The sequence below is a fragment of the Panthera tigris genome, chromosome B2, assembly GCF_018350195.1.
Source record: "Panthera tigris isolate Pti1 chromosome B2, P.tigris_Pti1_mat1.1, whole genome shotgun sequence".
NCBI classification, from domain to species: domain Eukaryota; kingdom Metazoa; phylum Chordata; class Mammalia; order Carnivora; family Felidae; genus Panthera; species Panthera tigris.
The window spans coordinates 127,470,356-127,490,461 of record NC_056664.1 but is presented as its reverse complement, the minus strand read 5'-3'; the positions used below and the strand labels follow the sequence as shown (position 1 = coordinate 127,490,461).

The 20,106-nt window shown below is 38.2% G+C and overlaps 1 protein-coding gene across 4 annotated transcripts in view; it reads right to left on the bottom strand.

The window, feature by feature from the left end:
* Nucleotides 1-8,884: 8,884 nt before the first annotated feature.
* ADGRG6 (adhesion G protein-coupled receptor G6) overlaps nt 8,885-20,106 on the bottom strand; it is a 140,389-nt gene continuing 129,167 nt past the window's right edge. For 3 of the 4 annotated variants that reach the window (XM_007096370.2, XM_007096371.2, XM_015543908.2), the window contains 3 exons: nt 17,522-17,623; nt 16,739-16,891; nt 8,885-11,772 (listed from right to left, as the gene is read on the bottom strand). In XM_007096370.2, the coding sequence (XP_007096432.2) occupies nt 11,594-11,772; nt 16,739-16,891; nt 17,522-17,623 (434 nt within the window). In that variant the 3' untranslated portion in view covers nt 8,885-11,593. Of the gene's footprint in view, nt 11,773-14,134; nt 14,181-16,738; nt 16,892-17,521; nt 17,624-20,106 lie in introns of all 4 variants that reach the window. The other variant, XM_042987239.1, reaches the window with a different exon arrangement.

Below are 20,106 nucleotides of genomic sequence, written 5' to 3'. Positions count from 1 at the left end.
GAAACCAAGAGTTGGATGCTTAACTGACTGAGCCACCCAGGTGCCCCAAACATTTTCTAACTCTTATGTTTGGAGTACTTGCTTGGAATTATTTCTGAGAAGAAATATCCTTAAAATTTTTTTAATGTTTATTTTTGAGAGAGAGAGAGAGAGAGAGAGAGCGCGCGCGCACAAGTGGGGGAGGGGCAGAGAGAAAGGGAGACACAGAATCCGAAGCGGGCACCAGGCTCTGAGCTGTCAGCATGGAGCCCGATGTGAGGCTCGAACTCAGGAACTGTGAGATCATGACCTGAGCTAAAGTTGGCCACTTGACCAACTGAGCCACCCAGGCACCCCAAGAAAATATTCTTTTAACAATTCTGAGTACGTTATTTGGAAAGCAGTCTGTGTGCATGTGTATACACATTCATACATAGATAGATCTCTAGCAAAAATGTTGAGGAAACAAGTTTTTTTTTTTACCCTCAGGTTAGAATGTTAACTGGAAGCAGACTAATCAAACTAGTGACAATTTATGTTTGCAGAAATATACCTGCATTAACATTAAGATACTAATCTGGGGTGCTTACGTGGCTCAGTGGTTAAGCGTCTGACTCTTGATTTCGGCTCAGGTCATGATCTCACGGATCGTGAGTTCGAGCCCTGCCAGGCTCTGCACGGAGAGAGTGGAGAGCCTCTCTCCCTCTCTCTCTGCCCCTCTCCTGCTCGCACTCTCTCTCCAAACAAGGAAAAAAACACGAACAAAAAAACAAAAAAACGAAACATTAAAAAAAGATACTAATCTAATAGCTGTATTGACTGCCAAGTTGTTCAACCCATTCCCCTGCTCCACCCCAGTATTTGCATTGCCATAGACGATTTCCCATTGTCATGATGTCTGTAAACTCATATTTCACAATTTATGAAGAGACTCTGAGGGCCCTTGAAAGGGAATCACATGAAATATTACCTCTTCAAAGTGTATCTTGGATCTTTGGCAGCGTTCTGTGCTAAGGACTGCCTTCCATAACTTATATGCAAACAGCTCTCTCTAATTTGAATGCAGACCTGACTTAGGCATCCAGGGGCAAAGGTAAGATACTCCTCTCTGCTGTGAGGCACGTACGTGTGTATGTATTAAATGAAACCTATTGGTTTTGACTTCTCACTCACCCAGCAAGAGATCCTGTATTGCACGTCTGAGGACCATTCTTGGCAACTGGCAAATCTGTTTTCCTCGCTCTCTTTGTGTTTCCAGTTGATCTGTTCTCTTCTTTCCCCCTGTGGCTGTGCATATTGTTGTAACACAGCTGGGGAGGAGAAATGGGATTTTTTTTTTGTATCCATGTTGGGGGGGATCATTAATTCCATTGATTTGTTCAAAGAAAACTGGGGTTTTTATCTCTGATTTTCACAATGAGTACTGACTTCCTGGTGGGCCATCTTCTCCTTTGTATTTGAGAGTGAATCTTCTTACTAATTTAATCCCTAAAGATTTCATTAGTGCCTTGGAAATATTAAAGTATGTGTATAGAAAAGGCTTTTATTTTGAAAATAAAAAGATATAGAATACATATATTCCTTTGAAAAATTCAGATTGAAGATCAGATGTGTTGGTTGACAATTTGTTTTTAGACATCGGATTCTGTGCTTAAATGGAAACAATGAGTATTTTTATATTTAAAGAAATTAAAGGGAACTACAACATTCTAGGGCTGAAAACGTTTGAGCTCTTAATCAGCTTCTTTTATTTACCAGAGGAACTGAGGCCCACTGCAGATAGGTGACAGACTAAAGTCATGCAGCATAGGCCATTGCTAAAAGAGTAAATTTTTCCTAAAAATTAAGCCTGTGATGTTTCTTCTACATTGTATGATTCCTTCAGAGTGAAGAACTGTTGACTTTAGCAAAATGGGACCGACACATCTTTCTAAACCTTAAACAATACTAATTCTGTATGACTGTTTTCTCTAGTTCTTACCCTACGAATTACCACTAACGTACCTTACTCTCCTTTCTGCAAGCTCTACCGTGGTTTTCTTACTTGTAGAAACTGCTAGAACAGATAGTAACAGAGCCCAGGCTAATTAGCTATTCGGGATCTCAGACTTTCTTTAACTGCAACAAGTTAGCCAGAACAAAAACGTATTTACCAGAAGCTCAGACAAAGCAAGTCTAAAGAATACTGGAGTGTTGTCAGCCAAATTACCACTGCTCTCTCTGCAACCCAACAGACATTCAACAAAACCGGTGAGCTTACAAAATGGGGATAAAAATTAATTTTCAAATGCTCAATTCATCATGCTTCCTAAACATCTCTTGATTTCACACGGTAAACGTAGAGAGAGAGAAATGTGAATAATGAATAGTCCCATTTGATCTCTAAACCCCCCTTTTAATTACTAAAATCTCTTCTCTTTGTAAATCTCTGGCTGAAGACACTGCTCACTGGTGGTGTCCTGCACCTGGCGTCCGCTGGGCACGTGTCAGCAGCACTTGGAAGGTGCCTGGTAGCATTGCACCAGGGTGACTCTGCATGGCTCCTGGCTGCACAGCCTTCGAGGCAGACTGTCTAGCCATTTTGCATTTCTGTGAATTTGGACGGGTGCCCCCAGGGGCACGCCCCTTGGATCTTTCAAAAGAGAACTTGTTGCAAGAAGCAGAGTCAGCTGATGGCCTCTAGCTTCGGCGCCTCAGAGGTCTGCTGCCCGTGTAGAGCTGAGGACCGTCTCTCCCTAGTTGGTCCGAGCCAGTAGCTGAGGGGCGGGGGGTGGGGGGGTGGGGAGTGGAGGGGCCAGCGTGTCCACCCAACATGAGCACAGGGATGAGAGATCTTGGGGCCAGGGTGCCCCGCTGGGCTGCCAGGACTTCCTCAGAGTTGGACTGCACTCCAGGGCTCTTCCTACACCATCCTCCTCCCTCCAACTCTCCTTAAATGGGTGTGACACCTGCAGGCAGGCGCTCCTTTGCCCCCCCCCTTCTCCCTCTCTAGCTCCTTTGTCTTTCACAGGTGTTATTCCCAGTAAATCACTTGAGTTTCTATATCCATACTGCTCCCTGGATGACCCAAGCTGACACAGTGAGCTAGTAATAACTCGCTTTTTTTTCATAATCCACCTGTCCTGTCTGAATAAGTTCACCCCTCTCCCATCCACAGCCTCTTTGATGGGTAAGCCTGTGGCGGCCAGTCATATTGTGTGTTCTTGGACAAGGTATACTCCCCCCCCTGAATAAAGCTGGGTCAACTAGGGCCTTTTTTAATTATTTTTTTTCTGATTTGTAAGGTTCTTATTGTTCTTTTAAAATCATTATTATTAAAGCATAGCTGACGGACAATATTGTATTAGTTTCAGGTGTACATCATAGTGATAAAACAATTCTATACATTATGCTGTGCTCACCGCAGGAAGTGTAGGTACCATCCATCACCATGTGACGTTATTACAATATTATAGATTATGTTTCCTATTCTGTGTCTTTCATCCCTGTAATTTGTTTTGTTACTGGAAGGTTGTACCTCTTAATCCAATCAGGGGGTCTTTCTCAAGAATTTAAATGAAGAGATACCGAAATTGAGGTTACACGGTATTCCGAACCAGGGATGTAAATTCACATTTGGGGTTGAGGCCAGCATTGGCACAATGATAATTTCAGACCTCATGTACAACATAGCTATGAGGTCTTGAGAGGAAGTGAGTCTGCGGCGGATACGGATCAGTGTGCAAAGATGAAACACCATAGCTTCACTACATTACTGTCTGCTGATTTCTTATGAAATGGAACACACTCTCACCATACAATCCAGCTATCGTGCTCCTTGGTACTTCTCCAAAGGAATTGAAAGCTTATGTCCACACAAAAACCTGCAGACAGATGTTTGTAACCAGTTTCATTCATAATTGCCAAAACTTGGCAGCAACCAAGATGCCCTGAATAGGTGAACTGATAAATACATTGCCGTGAATCCAGACAATGCATTATTTATTATACAGCACTAAAAAGAAATGGGCTATCAGACCACTAAAAGACAAGGAGGAAACTTAAATGCAAATTCCAAAGTGAAAGAAGCCAATCTGAAAAGGCTGTATACTATATGATCCCAACGATCTGACACTCTGGAAAAGGTTAAACTGAAGACAGTAAAAAACTCAGTGGTTCTCAGGTGTTGGGGGATGAAGAAATGAATAGGCAGAGCACAGATTTCTGGGAGAGAGAAAATCCTCTGTGTGATGGACACACAGCATTCTGCATTTGTCAAAACCCATTGAATGTGCACCACTAAAATGAATCCTATGGTAAACTACAGACTTTGGATGATAATGATGTGTCAGTGCGAGTTCACCAGTTGTGATAAATGTGCCACTCTGGTGGGGGATGTTGATTATGGGGTGGGGGCTGAGTATGAGTAGGGGGTAGGGGTATATGGGGAAACTCTGTACATACCTCTCAATTTTGCTATGAACCTACAAATGCTCTAAAAAATGAAGTCTTAAAAAACAAAACCAACAAGTATAGCATCACAAAAAAAATTACTGCTTGATGTTCAAACCATCATCCCTTGGTCCCAGATTTCCAAGTCTGTTTGCACATGTGGTTGCCAGGCTCCATGGGTACCTCTGTGCTTTTACATTAAATTCCCTAATATTGAAGTTAGTTTGAGCTGTTAAACAGTTCCCAAGACAACTGCTCAAAAGCAGGTTTATATGTTTATTTATCTCAGACTTGAGTTGAAGCTAGTTCCTTTTCCAATACCATTAAAAAGGATTTAGAGTTAATACCAAATTGGTGGATATTTTTTTAAATTCTTATTGCACTTGCCTGTACCATATAAGGTGACAGACAGTAATTAGGGTAAAGGTCTTGGGTAGCATAATTCTAATACATTTTTCCTCTTTACTTTGTATTTCTAATCTATGTTCTTGCAAGCCCACCAAAATCCAAGGTACTTTGGAGATCAACTTTTGCAAAATATAAAATGCAAATGGACCCAGCAGACTACATATGTATTTCAGCTTAATTTAATAAACATTAAAAACACACACCTGTTACGTGGCTAGCAATATGCTATCACCTATGAAAATGATGAGCATATACATAACCTTTAATATTAACCTCATTCAGTAGAAAAGCCATACACATGTGAAATTAAAAAAAAAACAGCATAATATAATGTGTCAAGTTTATGTGGGCATTTTATTGCTATCGTGTTAAGGAAGATGATCCATTAGTTCTAATTTGGCAGTAATGGTTTTATTTCAAATTTTTACAGGTAAACATATTATCTTTTGAGTTAAAAGAGTTTCATGACATATCTGTTAGCTCTGAACAGTGAATTCGTTGTAGGAAGGCTACATGGTTGTAATCACTTAATATCCTTCATTGATTGAGCTTTATTCAGGACGATGAAACAGGAAAATCAGGAAAATACTGCAGTGCTCTATAGGTCTTTCTTTTGCTCCTAGAGTATTCAAACTCTATTTTGTTTTGTTATTTTCTCAATGCACTGTGACCAGACACTATCCATATTAATATTAAAGTATATTGAATGTGAATATCAAATATTTTATTCTAATTACATCCTGAATTTACAAAAATCATTTAAATGAATTCAGAATGAAAGTAAGTCAAGCCAACCAGAAGATGTCATTTGAAAGATTCAAAAGATTTTGGAGTTTGTCTGAAATAATTCATCATCCAATTATTTATAAATGTTTAAAGTAAATCCTTGATCAATAAGGTTTGAGACTTCAGAACATTGTTGGGTTATGACCTTGAAATAAACTAGCTTTTCAAAAACATCAAATAAAAATATTTGAATGAGATGACTTAGGGAATATACTTGTAAAAGCTACTCTAAGGGCAAACACCACTTATTAATTTATTTAATGTAAATTAGCCAAGGATTTGCATTCCCTGTAAGGTTGTTCTAAATCTTTTAAATTTTACTCAGATCTTCATCCGGATACTACCTCTCTTAGGTGAAATGAGCCTCTAACTATTTTAACTGATAAAAATCAGGAAACTCAACAAACTTTCCTTACTATCGGTCTGGTTATCACCCCCCCCCCCCCCCGCCTTGTCTCATGTAATAATCATTTTTCCACCTTCAAAGGACACCGTCTCTTCCCTTTGCCAAGGCCAACTCTCTCCCTGCAGTTCTCAATCTCTCACCTCTGGAACCCTTCCACAAACACATCCACCCTCTTCTGCCTTCCTTTTCACCTTCAACTAATTGTATTCCATTCATAAATGAGAAGCAAAACTCCATGAGACACCTGTCCCTTATGTTTGTACAGTTGGGCCTTGAACCACATGGGATTAGGGGTGCCTACCTCCATGCAGTTGACAACCACCATAAGCTCACTCCCCGAAAACCTAACTGCTAATAGCAGATTGTTGGCCAGAAACCTAACTGATACATAAACAATCAATGTACACATAGTTTGTAAATGTATTCTTACAATAAAGTAAGCTGGAGAAAAGAAAACGTTATTAAAATTACAAGGAAGAGAAAACACATTTGCAGTATTTATACAAATAACCCATGTGTATGTGGATCTGTGTTCAAACCCATCTTGTTCAAGGGTCAACTGTACTCCTTCACATAAGACCACCCCTTCTTCTCCCCGCTTCTGCCACATTTCTTGATATAAGCAGCTTTTGTTTCATGGAAGACTTACTTTGTTTCTTAGCTCCTTTAACCCTGTGGCATCTGGAACAACTGGGGACCTCACCCCCTTTTTAAAAATGTTTATGTTGGGGAGACTGCAAGTGGAGGGGGGCCAGAGAGAAGGGGACAGAGAATGGGAAGCAGGCTCTGTGCTGACAGCAGCGAGCTGACGTGGGGCTCGAACTCACAAACCAGATCATGACCTGAGCTGAAGTCGGCTGCTCAACCGACTGAGCCACCCATGCACCTCTCACCACCATTCTAAGTACAGTGGGCTGATGCCTGGTAAAGGTGGGCTTGTGTTGCTTTGGAAGCCTTGTGGAAGGTGTCATCACTCCCTTAAGACCTGTGGGCCAACACACCATTCCTTGAATTCCCTTGCTCTTCTGACAAGTTCTCCAAAGGCCTCTTCACTGTTCTTCCTGGGTCCAGGCCCTGTGCCTTCTAATTGGCTTTCTACACTCACCTTCCTAAAGTCACCTTGCAGTGAGGATTCAGCTCCTTCCCTGCCTAGAGCCTGTAGGTCTCCCTTGTGTCTGCCCCAGACACCCAGTCTTACATTGTGAGCTGGACTCAGCCTCTTGATGATTCCACACAGCTCCCCACCCCACAGTCAAGCCAACCTCAGCTGTGTTGCACTCACTGCCATGGACTTTCCATGCCTGGAATGACTTTCCTTACTGTCAGGAGAAGCCTACCAGAATCTCTTGGAACTTCAAAGACCAAAACGTCACTGACATATTGCTGGTCCAGAGCTTCTATCTGAAGTTCTGGAAGCTTTCACTGCAATCTCATGACATGCATCCCATCCTTGGAATGCCTGCCTTCATTAAGGTGCAGGTTCTTTGAAGAAGGCCACAAGGCACTCTGATGTAGAATAGTGAACCCAAAGTCCAATGGACTTAGGTCTGAACCCACTCTTACCTCCCATGTGGCCACAGCAGGCTACTCACCATCTTTAATCAACAATTTCCCCTAATGGAAGATTAGAACAACAATACTCCCTTAGAGAATACTACTGAAAATTAGGAGAGGGAGTAAAGAAGTATTTGGTATCCAAACGTGTTTATAAATTTGATTTTTTTCCTACCAAGTCCAAATTACCCACGTTGGGCTGAAGCTGCTTGGGGTAATAAAGCACATCATGTTTTTTTCCCATTTTTTGTTTTGACAGGCTATAGAATATAAATGCAAACATTTGAATATTTCACATTTATTCTTATTTTTCTCTAGGGAAACAGAAAAAGAAAACTGTTACTTTAAGTATTCTCCCTTAAAATGAAGAGGGAGGGTGGGAAGAAGAAAGGAAGGGAGAGGGAAGAAGGGCAGAGGGAGAAATGGAGGAAGCTTGTGAGGAGGGAGGGTGAGAGAGTGAAAAGAGAGATCTTAAATGCCTTTATATGAGAAAAGTAGAATTTTATTCAACTGAAAACAGAAATGCTTCCAAAACACTGTGTGTGTAAAGCCCAATTCCTCCACATTTCACAATGTTACAAACACAGGCCAGCCTGCGAATCAAATCAGTGTTTCCCGTCTGCTTGCTGTGGCTACTCCCTGGGCTTTCCGAAGTGGCCTGCTTCTATATTACTGTAGATGAATCTTAAGAAACCACTTGTCAGTTTTCTTACCACGGCTTGGCCGGGAGTTGTGAACATTGGCTCAGAAGACCTGATTTCACGGTGACCGGCCAACACGCCTCACAACTTAGCACTGAGTAGGGCTGTGAGCCAAATTGGCCTTGGCCCTCTGCAGAAAAGAGTTATCCGAAATAACCACAGTAAAGGGATGTGGGGAGGTTCTGTTCTAATCATGCAAGTGAAGCTGGCTAAATTCTGTCATTTTCTAAGATTCCCACAATGAAAGCAGCAACTATAAATGTGAAAAAAACACCTCAGGACCTAACTTCACATAATATTACTGACTGGGTTCTCTTTTTCAAGATGCTGAAGACACCCTCAGAAAGGAACCAACATTATTTCTCATCCTCCAAAGCTTGGCTTCACATCAATCGTTTTAAGAAAATTCAAGAACTTCCACATGCATTAATCCCCAGTGAACTGGATCTTTGTAATATATTCATTCTCAGTGTTTTGGCAAAGTAGCATCATGTCACTGGTTTAATTGGTGGCGGGTTATTTTCCGGCTGTCAAATGATCTTTTCCTATTTAAGAGTCAGAAATCAAAATGCTTACTCATAAAGGAATTGAATAATTTGGAACATGAACAACATAAGTATTTATTTGAAAAACACTTTCCATTTAATTAAAATGGCAAATCAGCTATAGTAGCTTCTTACTACTAATTCTAATTTGCACTCACAGTCATGTTTATTCATCATATTCAAAGATATTGCTCCAGAAAACGATTTCACAAAGTATTCAGAAAAACATATGTATACATACAGTCTCTCCCAAAGAAAGTTAATTATAAAAATAACAAATCCAGGCAATATAAAGATAAGATACGAAACGAGCTGGCATTTATAAACACAAATAAATAAATATGTACAAAAGAGTCTATGCCAATGATGGACAAAGAAAAGCTTTACGATGCAGGGAACAATGATAAGAATAGACGATGATATCTGAGGACCCTAGATGAACACAATGCAGTTAAAAAAAAAAAAGAAAAATAATTAAAAACAAAAACAGGGGAGCTGAATTGATATTATTCTCAAGGTTAGGCTAACCTAAATTTTGGCTCCACAGCTAAATTCCTGCAATTCTGTTCTGAGGCAACCCAACGAAGGTGCAAAGCCCATGCACGGAATGGAGCGTAGAATTTGGCTCAGTCTTAAATCCACCTCTAAATGTTTTTACTCAGCTGTTTCTTCATCTCTCCTTACCTGATTACTGGAAATTTCTAACTCAGAGTTGACATCGTTGTCAAATATGAAAAAAAAGAAAACATTTTCCCAGATCTGAATGAATATGAGTAGAAATCAAAGCCACTTTGGAAGCTATCTCTCAGTTACTATTAATTAAATAGGAGCTTTGGGATAGAAATATCATAGTAGAAAGCTAATGAAATTCTATCACGAATCTCTAAGGCTTGGGGAAAAGTGTATGAATATTCAGTGACTATTTATGATTGATTTTCATCTACATGTAACCTCTGCCAGAATAAGCAGCCTGTTAATAATATGCCTATAGAAAAGGATTTGGCTCTACTGTAGTGAATCTTAGTGACCTTAAGATTTATTATCCTTTCCTACTATATACACTCCTCCCTTGTGAAAGCCAAGCCAGGGAATGCTCATGTCTCCTAGGGCAATGTTCCATGCTGCTGCAAAATGAAATGGTAATAAAACCCCACACCATATTATCTTACCATCCAGTCAAGTCTGGCAAATAGCTTTATGACTAAAGATCAACAAAAGGTGAGAGGCCCCTCAGATGCTGTACAGCCTGACAACTCTCCTAGGTCTAAGACTGAGAGCCACCTGTTTTTTGAGCAGAGAGAAAGGCTCTCAAGTGCTCAGTCCTGGCTTCTGCCTTTAAGTAGATTGGTGGTGCCAGAATGTCTTCTCTCCTGGTCACTTAGGCTGATGTCTCCCAGAACCTGATACTTCACAGATAACTCAGAGCAAATATAAAGGTACAATATGTACTGAGACCAATTTCTAAGGACCTAGATACAACTCTATCACTTAAAAACAATTTAAATATCGTCTCCAACACATTCACTAGCAAGCATATTACTTAGGGTAGTTTGAAAATTAAGAAAACTGCTTAATATACATGCCTTGCATGCAGAAACCTAATTCATAAAAAACACACCATCTATCTTGCCAGATCTGCTCTGGCTCTTAGAATCAGAGGACTTATGTACAAATGGTTTTTAGACTAGCAATTGCAGACCCACGTGCTTATAAATTATTTTGATTATGACAAGTTACCCATATGCCTCAGTTTATATTCTCTGGAACAAAGCACTTGAAAAGGAAGAGGCTTTCTAATTGTGCAAATGGAAATGTCTTAGTCTCTAGGGCAAGAACAGGACCATAGAGTCTCAATGATTATATTTCCTAAAAGGGAGAGACTATTATACACAATATGCTTAATGGAAATTTTTGTTCCTCCCATAAGTCTGTGGGTTCAAACGACAGTAGGGGAGAAAAACCAGAGGTCTAAGGGATTCATTCTTCAACAAGTAGTGGGAAGTCTACATTAATGGAAAATCAACATTATACTTGATTCAAATGTATGGGATTAAATTCTAATTAATGATGACGCTTAAGCCTTGTGTCTTGCATAGGATAAGTGAAATAGTAGAAATTTACAGGGTCTCATATTAACTGGGTCAAAATTTTGGAAATTCTTTCTTTCTTAAGCATATTAATGTCCTGAAGGTTAAGCATTTGGTAGAATAAGAAAGAATTCCTTCCCAATCTTTGGATCAGACATGAAGTATTCTTTTGTATCTGTGGTTGAAATGTTACTGAAAATGTAGAAATGCTACTGCATTCATAGAAACTAGCACCAGAACTTAGTTATGACTAGTTGTATGTTTCTCACTGTTGAGAAAGATGATGTAGCCAATGGCCATATCCAAAACCTAAAAGTGGGGTGTTTATGAGCCATAAACTACACTTTCCTAGCTCTGCCCCTCCCTTGTCTGCTAACTTTAATGTCCCCTGGCTCCCCGAGTTCTGATGAGTCTGATCCAATTATATATTTAAAAAATTCATATCCCCTGTACCTACTGGGTCATGTTACTCTCAGTACTAAAGTTTTAGTGATGGTGGAAATGCCCCCTTGGAAGAAATACACTGAAAGACAGATTTTAAAATTTTACAAAAGCCTTCTTAACAAAATCCGTTCCTCCTATATGAACATGCAGTTACCTAGGTCATAGCACGTTCACAAGTGCCAGTCATAGCTTCCACAGCTTGCAGATTTTCACATTTCTGTAGACAGATTCTTCTTTATTCTACTAAACACATTAAAACTTTGTGCTGTGGCTGAAGGTGTCTGACATGATAATATTTTTATAGAAGTTATCTGAATGAGCATTGCAATAACCCTTGACTTTATCAATGACCTGGTGGATGGGGATGATTGATGTTTGTTCTCCATCGGCATGGGTCAATTTGGACAAGGACTTGTTCATGGAAGCATTGTCTGAAAGAAATGATACAAAGAGTTAGGCTACAAGATGAGTGGGTGACATGCCTAAGGGCCACCAGACTGGACACTATTTTGCACATTAAAGAAATACATAAAGGAAATGAAGCTCTGTTTCTTTCTTAGGTTAGGTAACAGGCAGCTCCAAAATTTTATGCTTTTCATCTTCAAAGTGCATTCCCATGCATGAATGAATGCTAATTTGCCTTCTAGTAATTTGTGTTGGAATTTGTTTCAAGAAATATTACCGTAAGTGGTATTTTTCAGAGCCAATGAATAGAATAATTAGAAAATTGCTACAAAAATATACTTGGCAAATAACTCAAAAAAAGCAGGGACAGATTATATAACAAATAAAAGATGCCAAAACATCTATGGAAGAAATGTTTGATGTCCAAGATATGATTTCCAAATAATACAGGGAGGGAGAAATGGGAAGGTGACCATGAGTTGATAGGCACAAGGGGATTCATCATACTGTCCTCTCTAGTTTTTATATACGTTTGACACTTTTCATAAAGGAAGTTTTTATAAAATATAATTTAAAGGATTTGGGGGAATAAAGTGAATGAAAATAAACATGAAAGGGTATTTTATTAACTATGCCATAGTCTCAGGATGATGTTATTGCTGATGGCAATAATATCAAAATAATTGGTAGTAATAAAGGACTGCTAAATACATTTCTGCTCTGAATTTCTCAAATTCGTTAATTTATGTATAAGTTTTTATTTAAATTCCAGTTAATTAACATACAGTGTAATAGTGGTTTCAGGTGTACAGTTCAGTGATTCAACACTCAATATCATATACAATTTAAATATTATTTCTCTAGACCCAAAACCTTTCTAAAATTGGTTCAGATAGTCTCTGAAATTCACATAAGCTCTATTATTTATAAATACATATGGCTGTTTTCATTTACCCTGTAAGTACCTTCTTGTAAGTATCTATACTCCTCCCCTTCCCAACACATTTTGGAGAAAAATTCTACTCAAAAATTAGCCACAGAGATTTCACACCAGATGAAGGAGCAAATGTGACCTTTTAACAAAGCACTCAGTTCTCTACATTGTACCTTCTCTATTCACTGCAGAAGAAGCTAAAACTCTATGATGAAAAACTGCCTAAAGGAATCATGGCTCCAAATCTGGAATGTTCATTGCAGGCATGTTTATGCTTTGAGTAAGCTGCACCCAGTATGTGACACAACATTAAAAATCCATCAGTAATTGATAAAAGCCATCATCACTGTATCTGTTGTCTTTGGAAATGACTCAAATTGTTTAACTGTTGTCCTATGTTGAAACAGACACTAAATAAAATGAAGACTAAAAGAGGAAATGTTGTGTTCATCCCATACTAAAGGAAGAAAGAGAGAATAGATGGCTCATGAAGCACGGCAGAATGATCACATACCAGGACTGGTGAGAAAAAGGTTTAGGGAGTCATTGTAGAAGGGCCCCTCCCCATTTAGCTCTCAGAAAGCTGATTGATTCTGTGTTTCTTTCAGTTCATATATTCACTAGCCATTGGTTTTCTGTTGGGGATTTTTCTATTGATTTAGATATCAGTAACAAATAATTTGTGCTTAACGTTTTTAGAAAACCACACACACTCAAAGAAGCTTCAAGGATACACTCATTTTGCTTCAGTGACAACTTTCAGTGGCTTGACACCTTTCAGATATTTTGATTAGGTCCCTTCCAAATGTGTGACCCAATTTTCTGGGTCTTCATAGTGAATAAAGTAAAACTCTGAGCAAGGGCTATATTTCAGTATATATGCTATTCCCAATCCTCTGGTTAGATATTACATCAATAACAATAGAGATTTTGGTTGTAGCTGCAAGTTTGAAAACCAGGGGCTAGGGAAATGAACTATTATTTGACCTAGGCTGAAATGTCAAGCAGACAAAAATCTTCAAAAAGCAGGCTTGGAACTGACAATTTCTCTATTATGACTTCTATGAATGTACCATGACATATCCAGTAATTCATAAGAGCAATGGAAGAGTAAAGAGTTTCTATAACAAACTTCTATAACAAACTTCTCAAGTACTGCTTTTCTTCCCCCCACTATTCTACCTTATATGTGATCCCTTAACTCCAGAGCATGGTACATTTCCTAGAAGGAGCAGCTTGCAGACACCCCCATGCAGAGAAGAGCCAGCACAGCCACAACCATTTGAAATTTCAGAAATTCCAGCTCAGTGCAGGACTGTCATTGTGCTAGCCGAGAAGTATCGTAAAGAACAAGCAATTTTGCTGGCGCAGCAAGAGTCTTAGTTTAATCCATGCAAACATTCTTTTATTACCTTGCAAAAAATTCATGCATTCAAAAAGTAATAGAAGTTTACCTGAATGATCCACTTTTGCTGAAGGAATGCTCTTAGAAGACATTATCTACACCATAAACATATGAATTTCTAGATCAATTCCAAGAAATAAATTAACTAGATATCCATGATGATATGCAGTGACTTTTTGCATACTCTGAGTGTCCCAAGTACACCAGCAGTCCTACTGAGAAATGGCTATGTAGCTAAAGGTCATTCATACATCAGTTGATTGGAAACCATCAATTACTATATCGCAGAAGTAATGTCATATAGCTGACTATATCTTTATGCTAGATGACAAGAACTCATTTAACCCCAAGGGTTTGTTATGGGAAACAGAAAAACATTAATACATTCCTTAAAAAACATACATAACATTTTAAAATAGCAAAGTTTTTCTTTGGTACCTCAATTTCTGAATTTCCTTTTATCTTTTAGTCAGTTTTATCCATGATCCTTAAATACTTCTAAATATTTCATTACTACTTCCAAAATGTCCCCTGTTCCAAATGATCTATCTGTCATCATCTCTCCCCTGGTGACATTTTTCTAGCTATTCTCACATGTGTTAAGAGGACAACAATTTGATTGGTCAAATCCCTATTCATTCATAACTGATATAGAATACACACTATTTGCCTTTTTGAAGTGTAGGCAAAATGAGTATCTATTTTTTTCTTATAAATTAGATTGTTTTCTTAATTTCTCTGCCACCTTATTATTAGTGTATAGGAAATGCAATAGATTCCTGAATATTAGCTTTGTATCCTATAACTTTACTGAATTCATTTATCACTTATAGTAATCTTGATAGAGTCTTTAGGGTTTTCCATATATAATATCATGTCATCTACAAATAATGAAAGTTTTTCTTCTTTCTTACCAACTTGGATGCCTTTTCTTTTTCTTGTCTTATTGCTATGGCTAGGACTTCCAATACTATGTTGAATAAAAGTGGTAAGAGTGGACATCCTTGTCTTGTTCCTGATCTTAGAGGAAAAGGTCTGTTTTCACCACTGAGTATGATGTTAGCTGTGGGATTTTCATATATGGCTTTTATTATGTTGAGATATGTTCCTCTAAAAACTACTTTGTTTTTATCATGAATTGGTGTTGTATTCTGTCAAATTCTTTTTCTGCATCCATTGAAATGATCATATATGTATCTAATTTTAAGGTTGACTAAATAAAGTAAAAAATTCATTCATTATAAGTAAAATGTATTTTGTGCCAGGAAACTACCAATTAGGTAGAATAACCTATCTCAGACTATATACCTGTCACCAAATTTCTTACAGAGGTATTTAAAGAAGGATACACAGACCTCTTAATTGAGGTAGACTGTTTGTGTACAGGACTCAGAGGCTGTATCTTATTCTGGAAGAGAGTCCACAGCTTTTATTTGATTCTCAGAAATGTCCTTTGCTCTAAGAAACTTTGAAAACTGCTGGCCTAACCTGTTCCAAGTTTTAGATCTTTAAGAATTTTGGAATTAACAAACTCTCTAACCACTCAAACATTTTTCCATAATGCTATCTTAAATCTCAGGCAGTGGCCATTCCAGTGGCAAGGTACACAGATCGTGGTGCAAGCAGGGACATGTGGAAGGATTCAAATGTATATGCAGGTCATTTGAAATTTAAGTATTTGCAATGTGAACATTTACATATACACTGCACATCATACTATTTGCAAAATACCAAATATTACTCTCTTCAGTGCCATTTGCCTCTGCTTATGTTTAATAACTAAACAAATTCAGAGTTAAAAAGTTATTTCTATTATCCTTTTAGAAGCATCTTTAATGAGGAAAGTGTTGGGTGCTAAGTGGTGACAGCTGTTTGCTTGAGGTATATTTAGTATTTCAAAGTGGAAATTCTTCTATTTTCCTTAGAACTATTAAAAGATTGCAACATTTCACACCATTTGCTGGCTATCAAGTACTGCAAGAGAGTCTTTATTTCCACACTGTCTTCAGGATTGGTCATACACATGCTCAGTGTTACAACCTGTGGTCACTGTAAATATCAAGTAGTACCAGGAGATGAACAAAGATGGTGTTTCTCACCATCCTGTATCACTTTCCAAATATTATGTTCTCTATCATATTTATTCAGTGACTTACATAGCATCTTCCAATAACACATCCAATGGTTAAGGAATTGATTCTCAAATGTAACGTACATCCTGGATGGTGTTTCCACATGTTCCTATGTCAACGTGCCAATTAACTTTCATAGTAAGTTATGAAACATGAAATATGCTTTCTTGTGAGTAATTACAACTCAATTTCTATATTTTTAAAGTAAAAACATAACTTTTAAACTCAGATACCATATTTTAAAAAGAAAACTAAGCTTTGAATCAAATGAAGCAAATAATATTCAGAGGCAATAATATGGCTATGTGGATTCAATTTTGGTTGTAAAGGTTTAAAAAAAAAGACAAAATCTTCACAAAAGTGCCGGATAAGGTCTTCAAATACATTTTGATTTTCATAAATCTAACATAAGCACCCTCACAGGCACTGTGATCTATCAATCTTCATGATATGGCAATTGCAATAAAAATATGATGAGAAATGTACCAGAGAACATCTTTCCCACCGCCAGAATAACTCACCGGTGTGGCTATTCCTTTTGAAGTAGGTGGTAGAGCTGGATTTAGATTTGGATGTAAGGTATGTTGAGTTGGACCCAATGGAGCTTGAGGACAAAGATTTTCCTAGATTATCAGAACTTTTCTTGATGATATTGGTAGCTGTCTTGCTCCAGTCTGAAAGAAATAATATCTCTTCATGGACCTGCTTTAGGGGGAATATGTCCTGTGAAGAATCATCACCACATTAAGAAATTTATCCAAGGCCTCCCATTTTCTTATATGCTAGCAATGGCTCAGAGGAGAGGCTGGCATATGAACAATAATAAACTGAAGTAAGTTTCTTAATTTGACCCGTTGCGCGTATTGTTTAAAATCTGACTTTAATTTTGTAAGGGTGAGAAGCAATCACTGCCAAAAAAAGTAATACTATTCTTCAAGTATTTTTTTTTATAATAAGAAAAATCTCTTTGCCTAATAATGTGATTGAGGACCTCAAAAACATGGAAAGGTGCACATGTTATAGTGGAACCCCTGGATGTCGGAGTTGTTAAAGTAGACACAGAGCCTTGGGCAACTCACACCTGGCTGGAATTCATGCTTCTCTGCAGAACAGAAGGGTGAGGCCCAGAGCCCTCAGATCTCCTACAGTCCTAATGTTCTAAGACTCCAACTAAGCATCTTCACATCCTCCACCTTTACAATTTTCTGCCATCGGGACTGGGTTGTTCTGACAATGGAAGACCAAATGAGAAAGGTTTCTGATTGACCTCAGGTATAAAACCGATTGCCAACATGCCCCTTTACCTGAGTTGTCTGCTAACCGAAATCTACCACAGCAGAGATGACGCCTCCACTGTTTCTGGACATTCTCCTTCATAGCACAGTGGAAAATAAATATAAATAAGCCTGCAACAAAAAACAATGCAAACATTTAAGCCAAAAGATACATTTTTAAAGATAAATCTTGTAAAACACATAGATTCACTTGAAGTTGTTTTTTGTTTGTTTTTACATCTGAGTCACTAAGAAACAAAGATCCTAAGGAATCTTGAAGTATGTACTAGATGGTTTAATCCTTTAGAACAGAACGTAAAGGTTCAGTTAAAACTAGAATAATAACACGGAGCTGCTTCTGCCTTTGCTGTTCTTTTAAGCAATTATTATGACTTAACCTGAAGATTAAGCGAAATGCACAGTATTCAGTATAAGAGGCATTTAATATTTCCCTTATACTTGTTTCAAAATTATTTGAAAGTACTTCATAAAACTTAGAGAAAAGAGAAAATGAAAAATATCCATAAGTTCTTCATCTATTGTAATTTGTGTATTCTCAGCTGTTTTATATATGCATATTATTGTAAGTTTGGGCCACAGAAAAATGGTATTTTTGCATGTAAAAAATGGCGAAAAATCAGCAAGTTCGGGTGGCTCCACTGGCCTGCTTTAATTTCTCAACATTTTAATACAGAAATATTTCTGTATTGTGAAACAGTCTTCATATTTATAGGTATTCCCCGAACCCATCAAAAACGAACCGGATCACTAACCGGCTTTGGAAGACAACCACTTTCAACTTTCTAAGGAGTTTGCTTCTGCATTTTCACCCCCTAATTGATTTCTCCTTCATTTCCTCTATACTTGGTTTTCCCATTGCTTACCAGCATATTCTAGTAACTCTCTGTAAAAATCAAACACAAAATGGTCCTCCTTTAACCCCCAATCTTCTTTTGGCTTCAACTTTTTCATTCCTAGTTCCAAAGCTTCTTAAATGGTTAACTTTTGCTATCTCCACTTCTTCTCAATTCTTCTCTTCTCAACTCACTCCAAACGGGCTACTACCCACAGCTACAAAGCCACTGCTCTTGTAAAGGTCAGCACAACCCCAGCATCACTAACTTATTTTTTGTTCCCATTTGAGTAGACCCCTCAACAGCACTCAGCATGATTGACTATTCTTTCCTTCCTGATACTGTTTTCTCTTAGGTATCTTCCTTATTTGCTTCCTGGTCTCCTTAGCAGGTTCCCCAGTTTTACCTGTAAATGTAGACATGTCCATGACTTAGTTCCTGTTTTCTATCTTTTCTATGGCTGTAGAGTCCCAGTAGGTTCTCATCTCCTCTGGGCATGTTGTATGCATGCCATATGCTAATTTTTACACCTGCTCCCAATCCCTTTTCTTGTCACCACCACCTCCACCAGGACGCCAACCCATGCTGCTTACAGGACACCTTCACTGGCTGTATCTCTACTTAGCAGCATCTCAAACCACTAATGTTCTACACAGACATCCTCTTCATCACTACCCTCACACCAGTATCTCAGGCTCATTCCTACCCAAAACTACTTCACAGGCTCTTCTTTCAAATCTTTCCAGTACTGCTCCCTGCTGCTCAGGTGTCAGATCAATTGCTAACTCCTCAAAGAGGGCATCATCAACTGATTGTTTCCTTTTCCTTTTCCTTTTATGTTTTAACCTCTAGTCACACCCTTGCACATACTTTTCTCATGGCCCTTATCAGTACCTGATATTCTTGTATTCCTCATTTATTTATTCATTTGTTTTCTTGGTTGTCTCCTGTTGGTAGATAATAAGCTCCACGAGCAGAGGGATAGGTGTCACTTAGTGCTGTAGTGGCCATTCCCAGAAGGATATCAGGGACTAAGCAGGAACTCTATGAATGTTTGTTGAATGAATAGTATGATTAACTGCTCATCTATTTTACATGAGTTGGCTGAATACTTATATGTATATTTGTACGTGTTAAATGTATTTGGGGATGGGGGATGAAACGCAGGAGTAGAACACTAATTAAGGATCCATAGACTATAATGAAAATATGTTTACAGCAAAAGTTTCTAAAAAGTATGCAAGTTAGATGCACAGGTACTGCCTTAGTAATGTACCATATGAAGCAGAACATCTACGTAAGGGAGGGTCTTTTAGAGGATGTGGGGCTTGAACTGAACTTGAAGAAAGCTTTGGGTGGGGAGGAGGGGAAGTGTCTAAGAAGGGTGATTCATTCAGTGACCCTTACGCACTGCCAAACAGGAGGAACTGTTTCAGGAGCTGGATATTCACAAGTCAACAAGGTAGACGATTACTGCTTTCATGAAGTGAAATGTTTAGCATGGAATGGTATAAAAGTAAAAATATGACAGTACATTTAAGGGACATTGACTTATCTGTTCTTTTTTAATGTGTTGTATTCATCAAGAAAACTGTAAATTACACTGTAGTGTGTACAATCAGAAAAGTTGGGAAAAGTACTGAAAGTGCTCTCTTTTGATGTACATAGTGAAAGTTGCAAAATATGTCTAAAGTTAGGCTTGTCTGTTTTTATGGTTTAATATCATAACTCAAAATGGCTCAAAATCTTATTATAGAATAC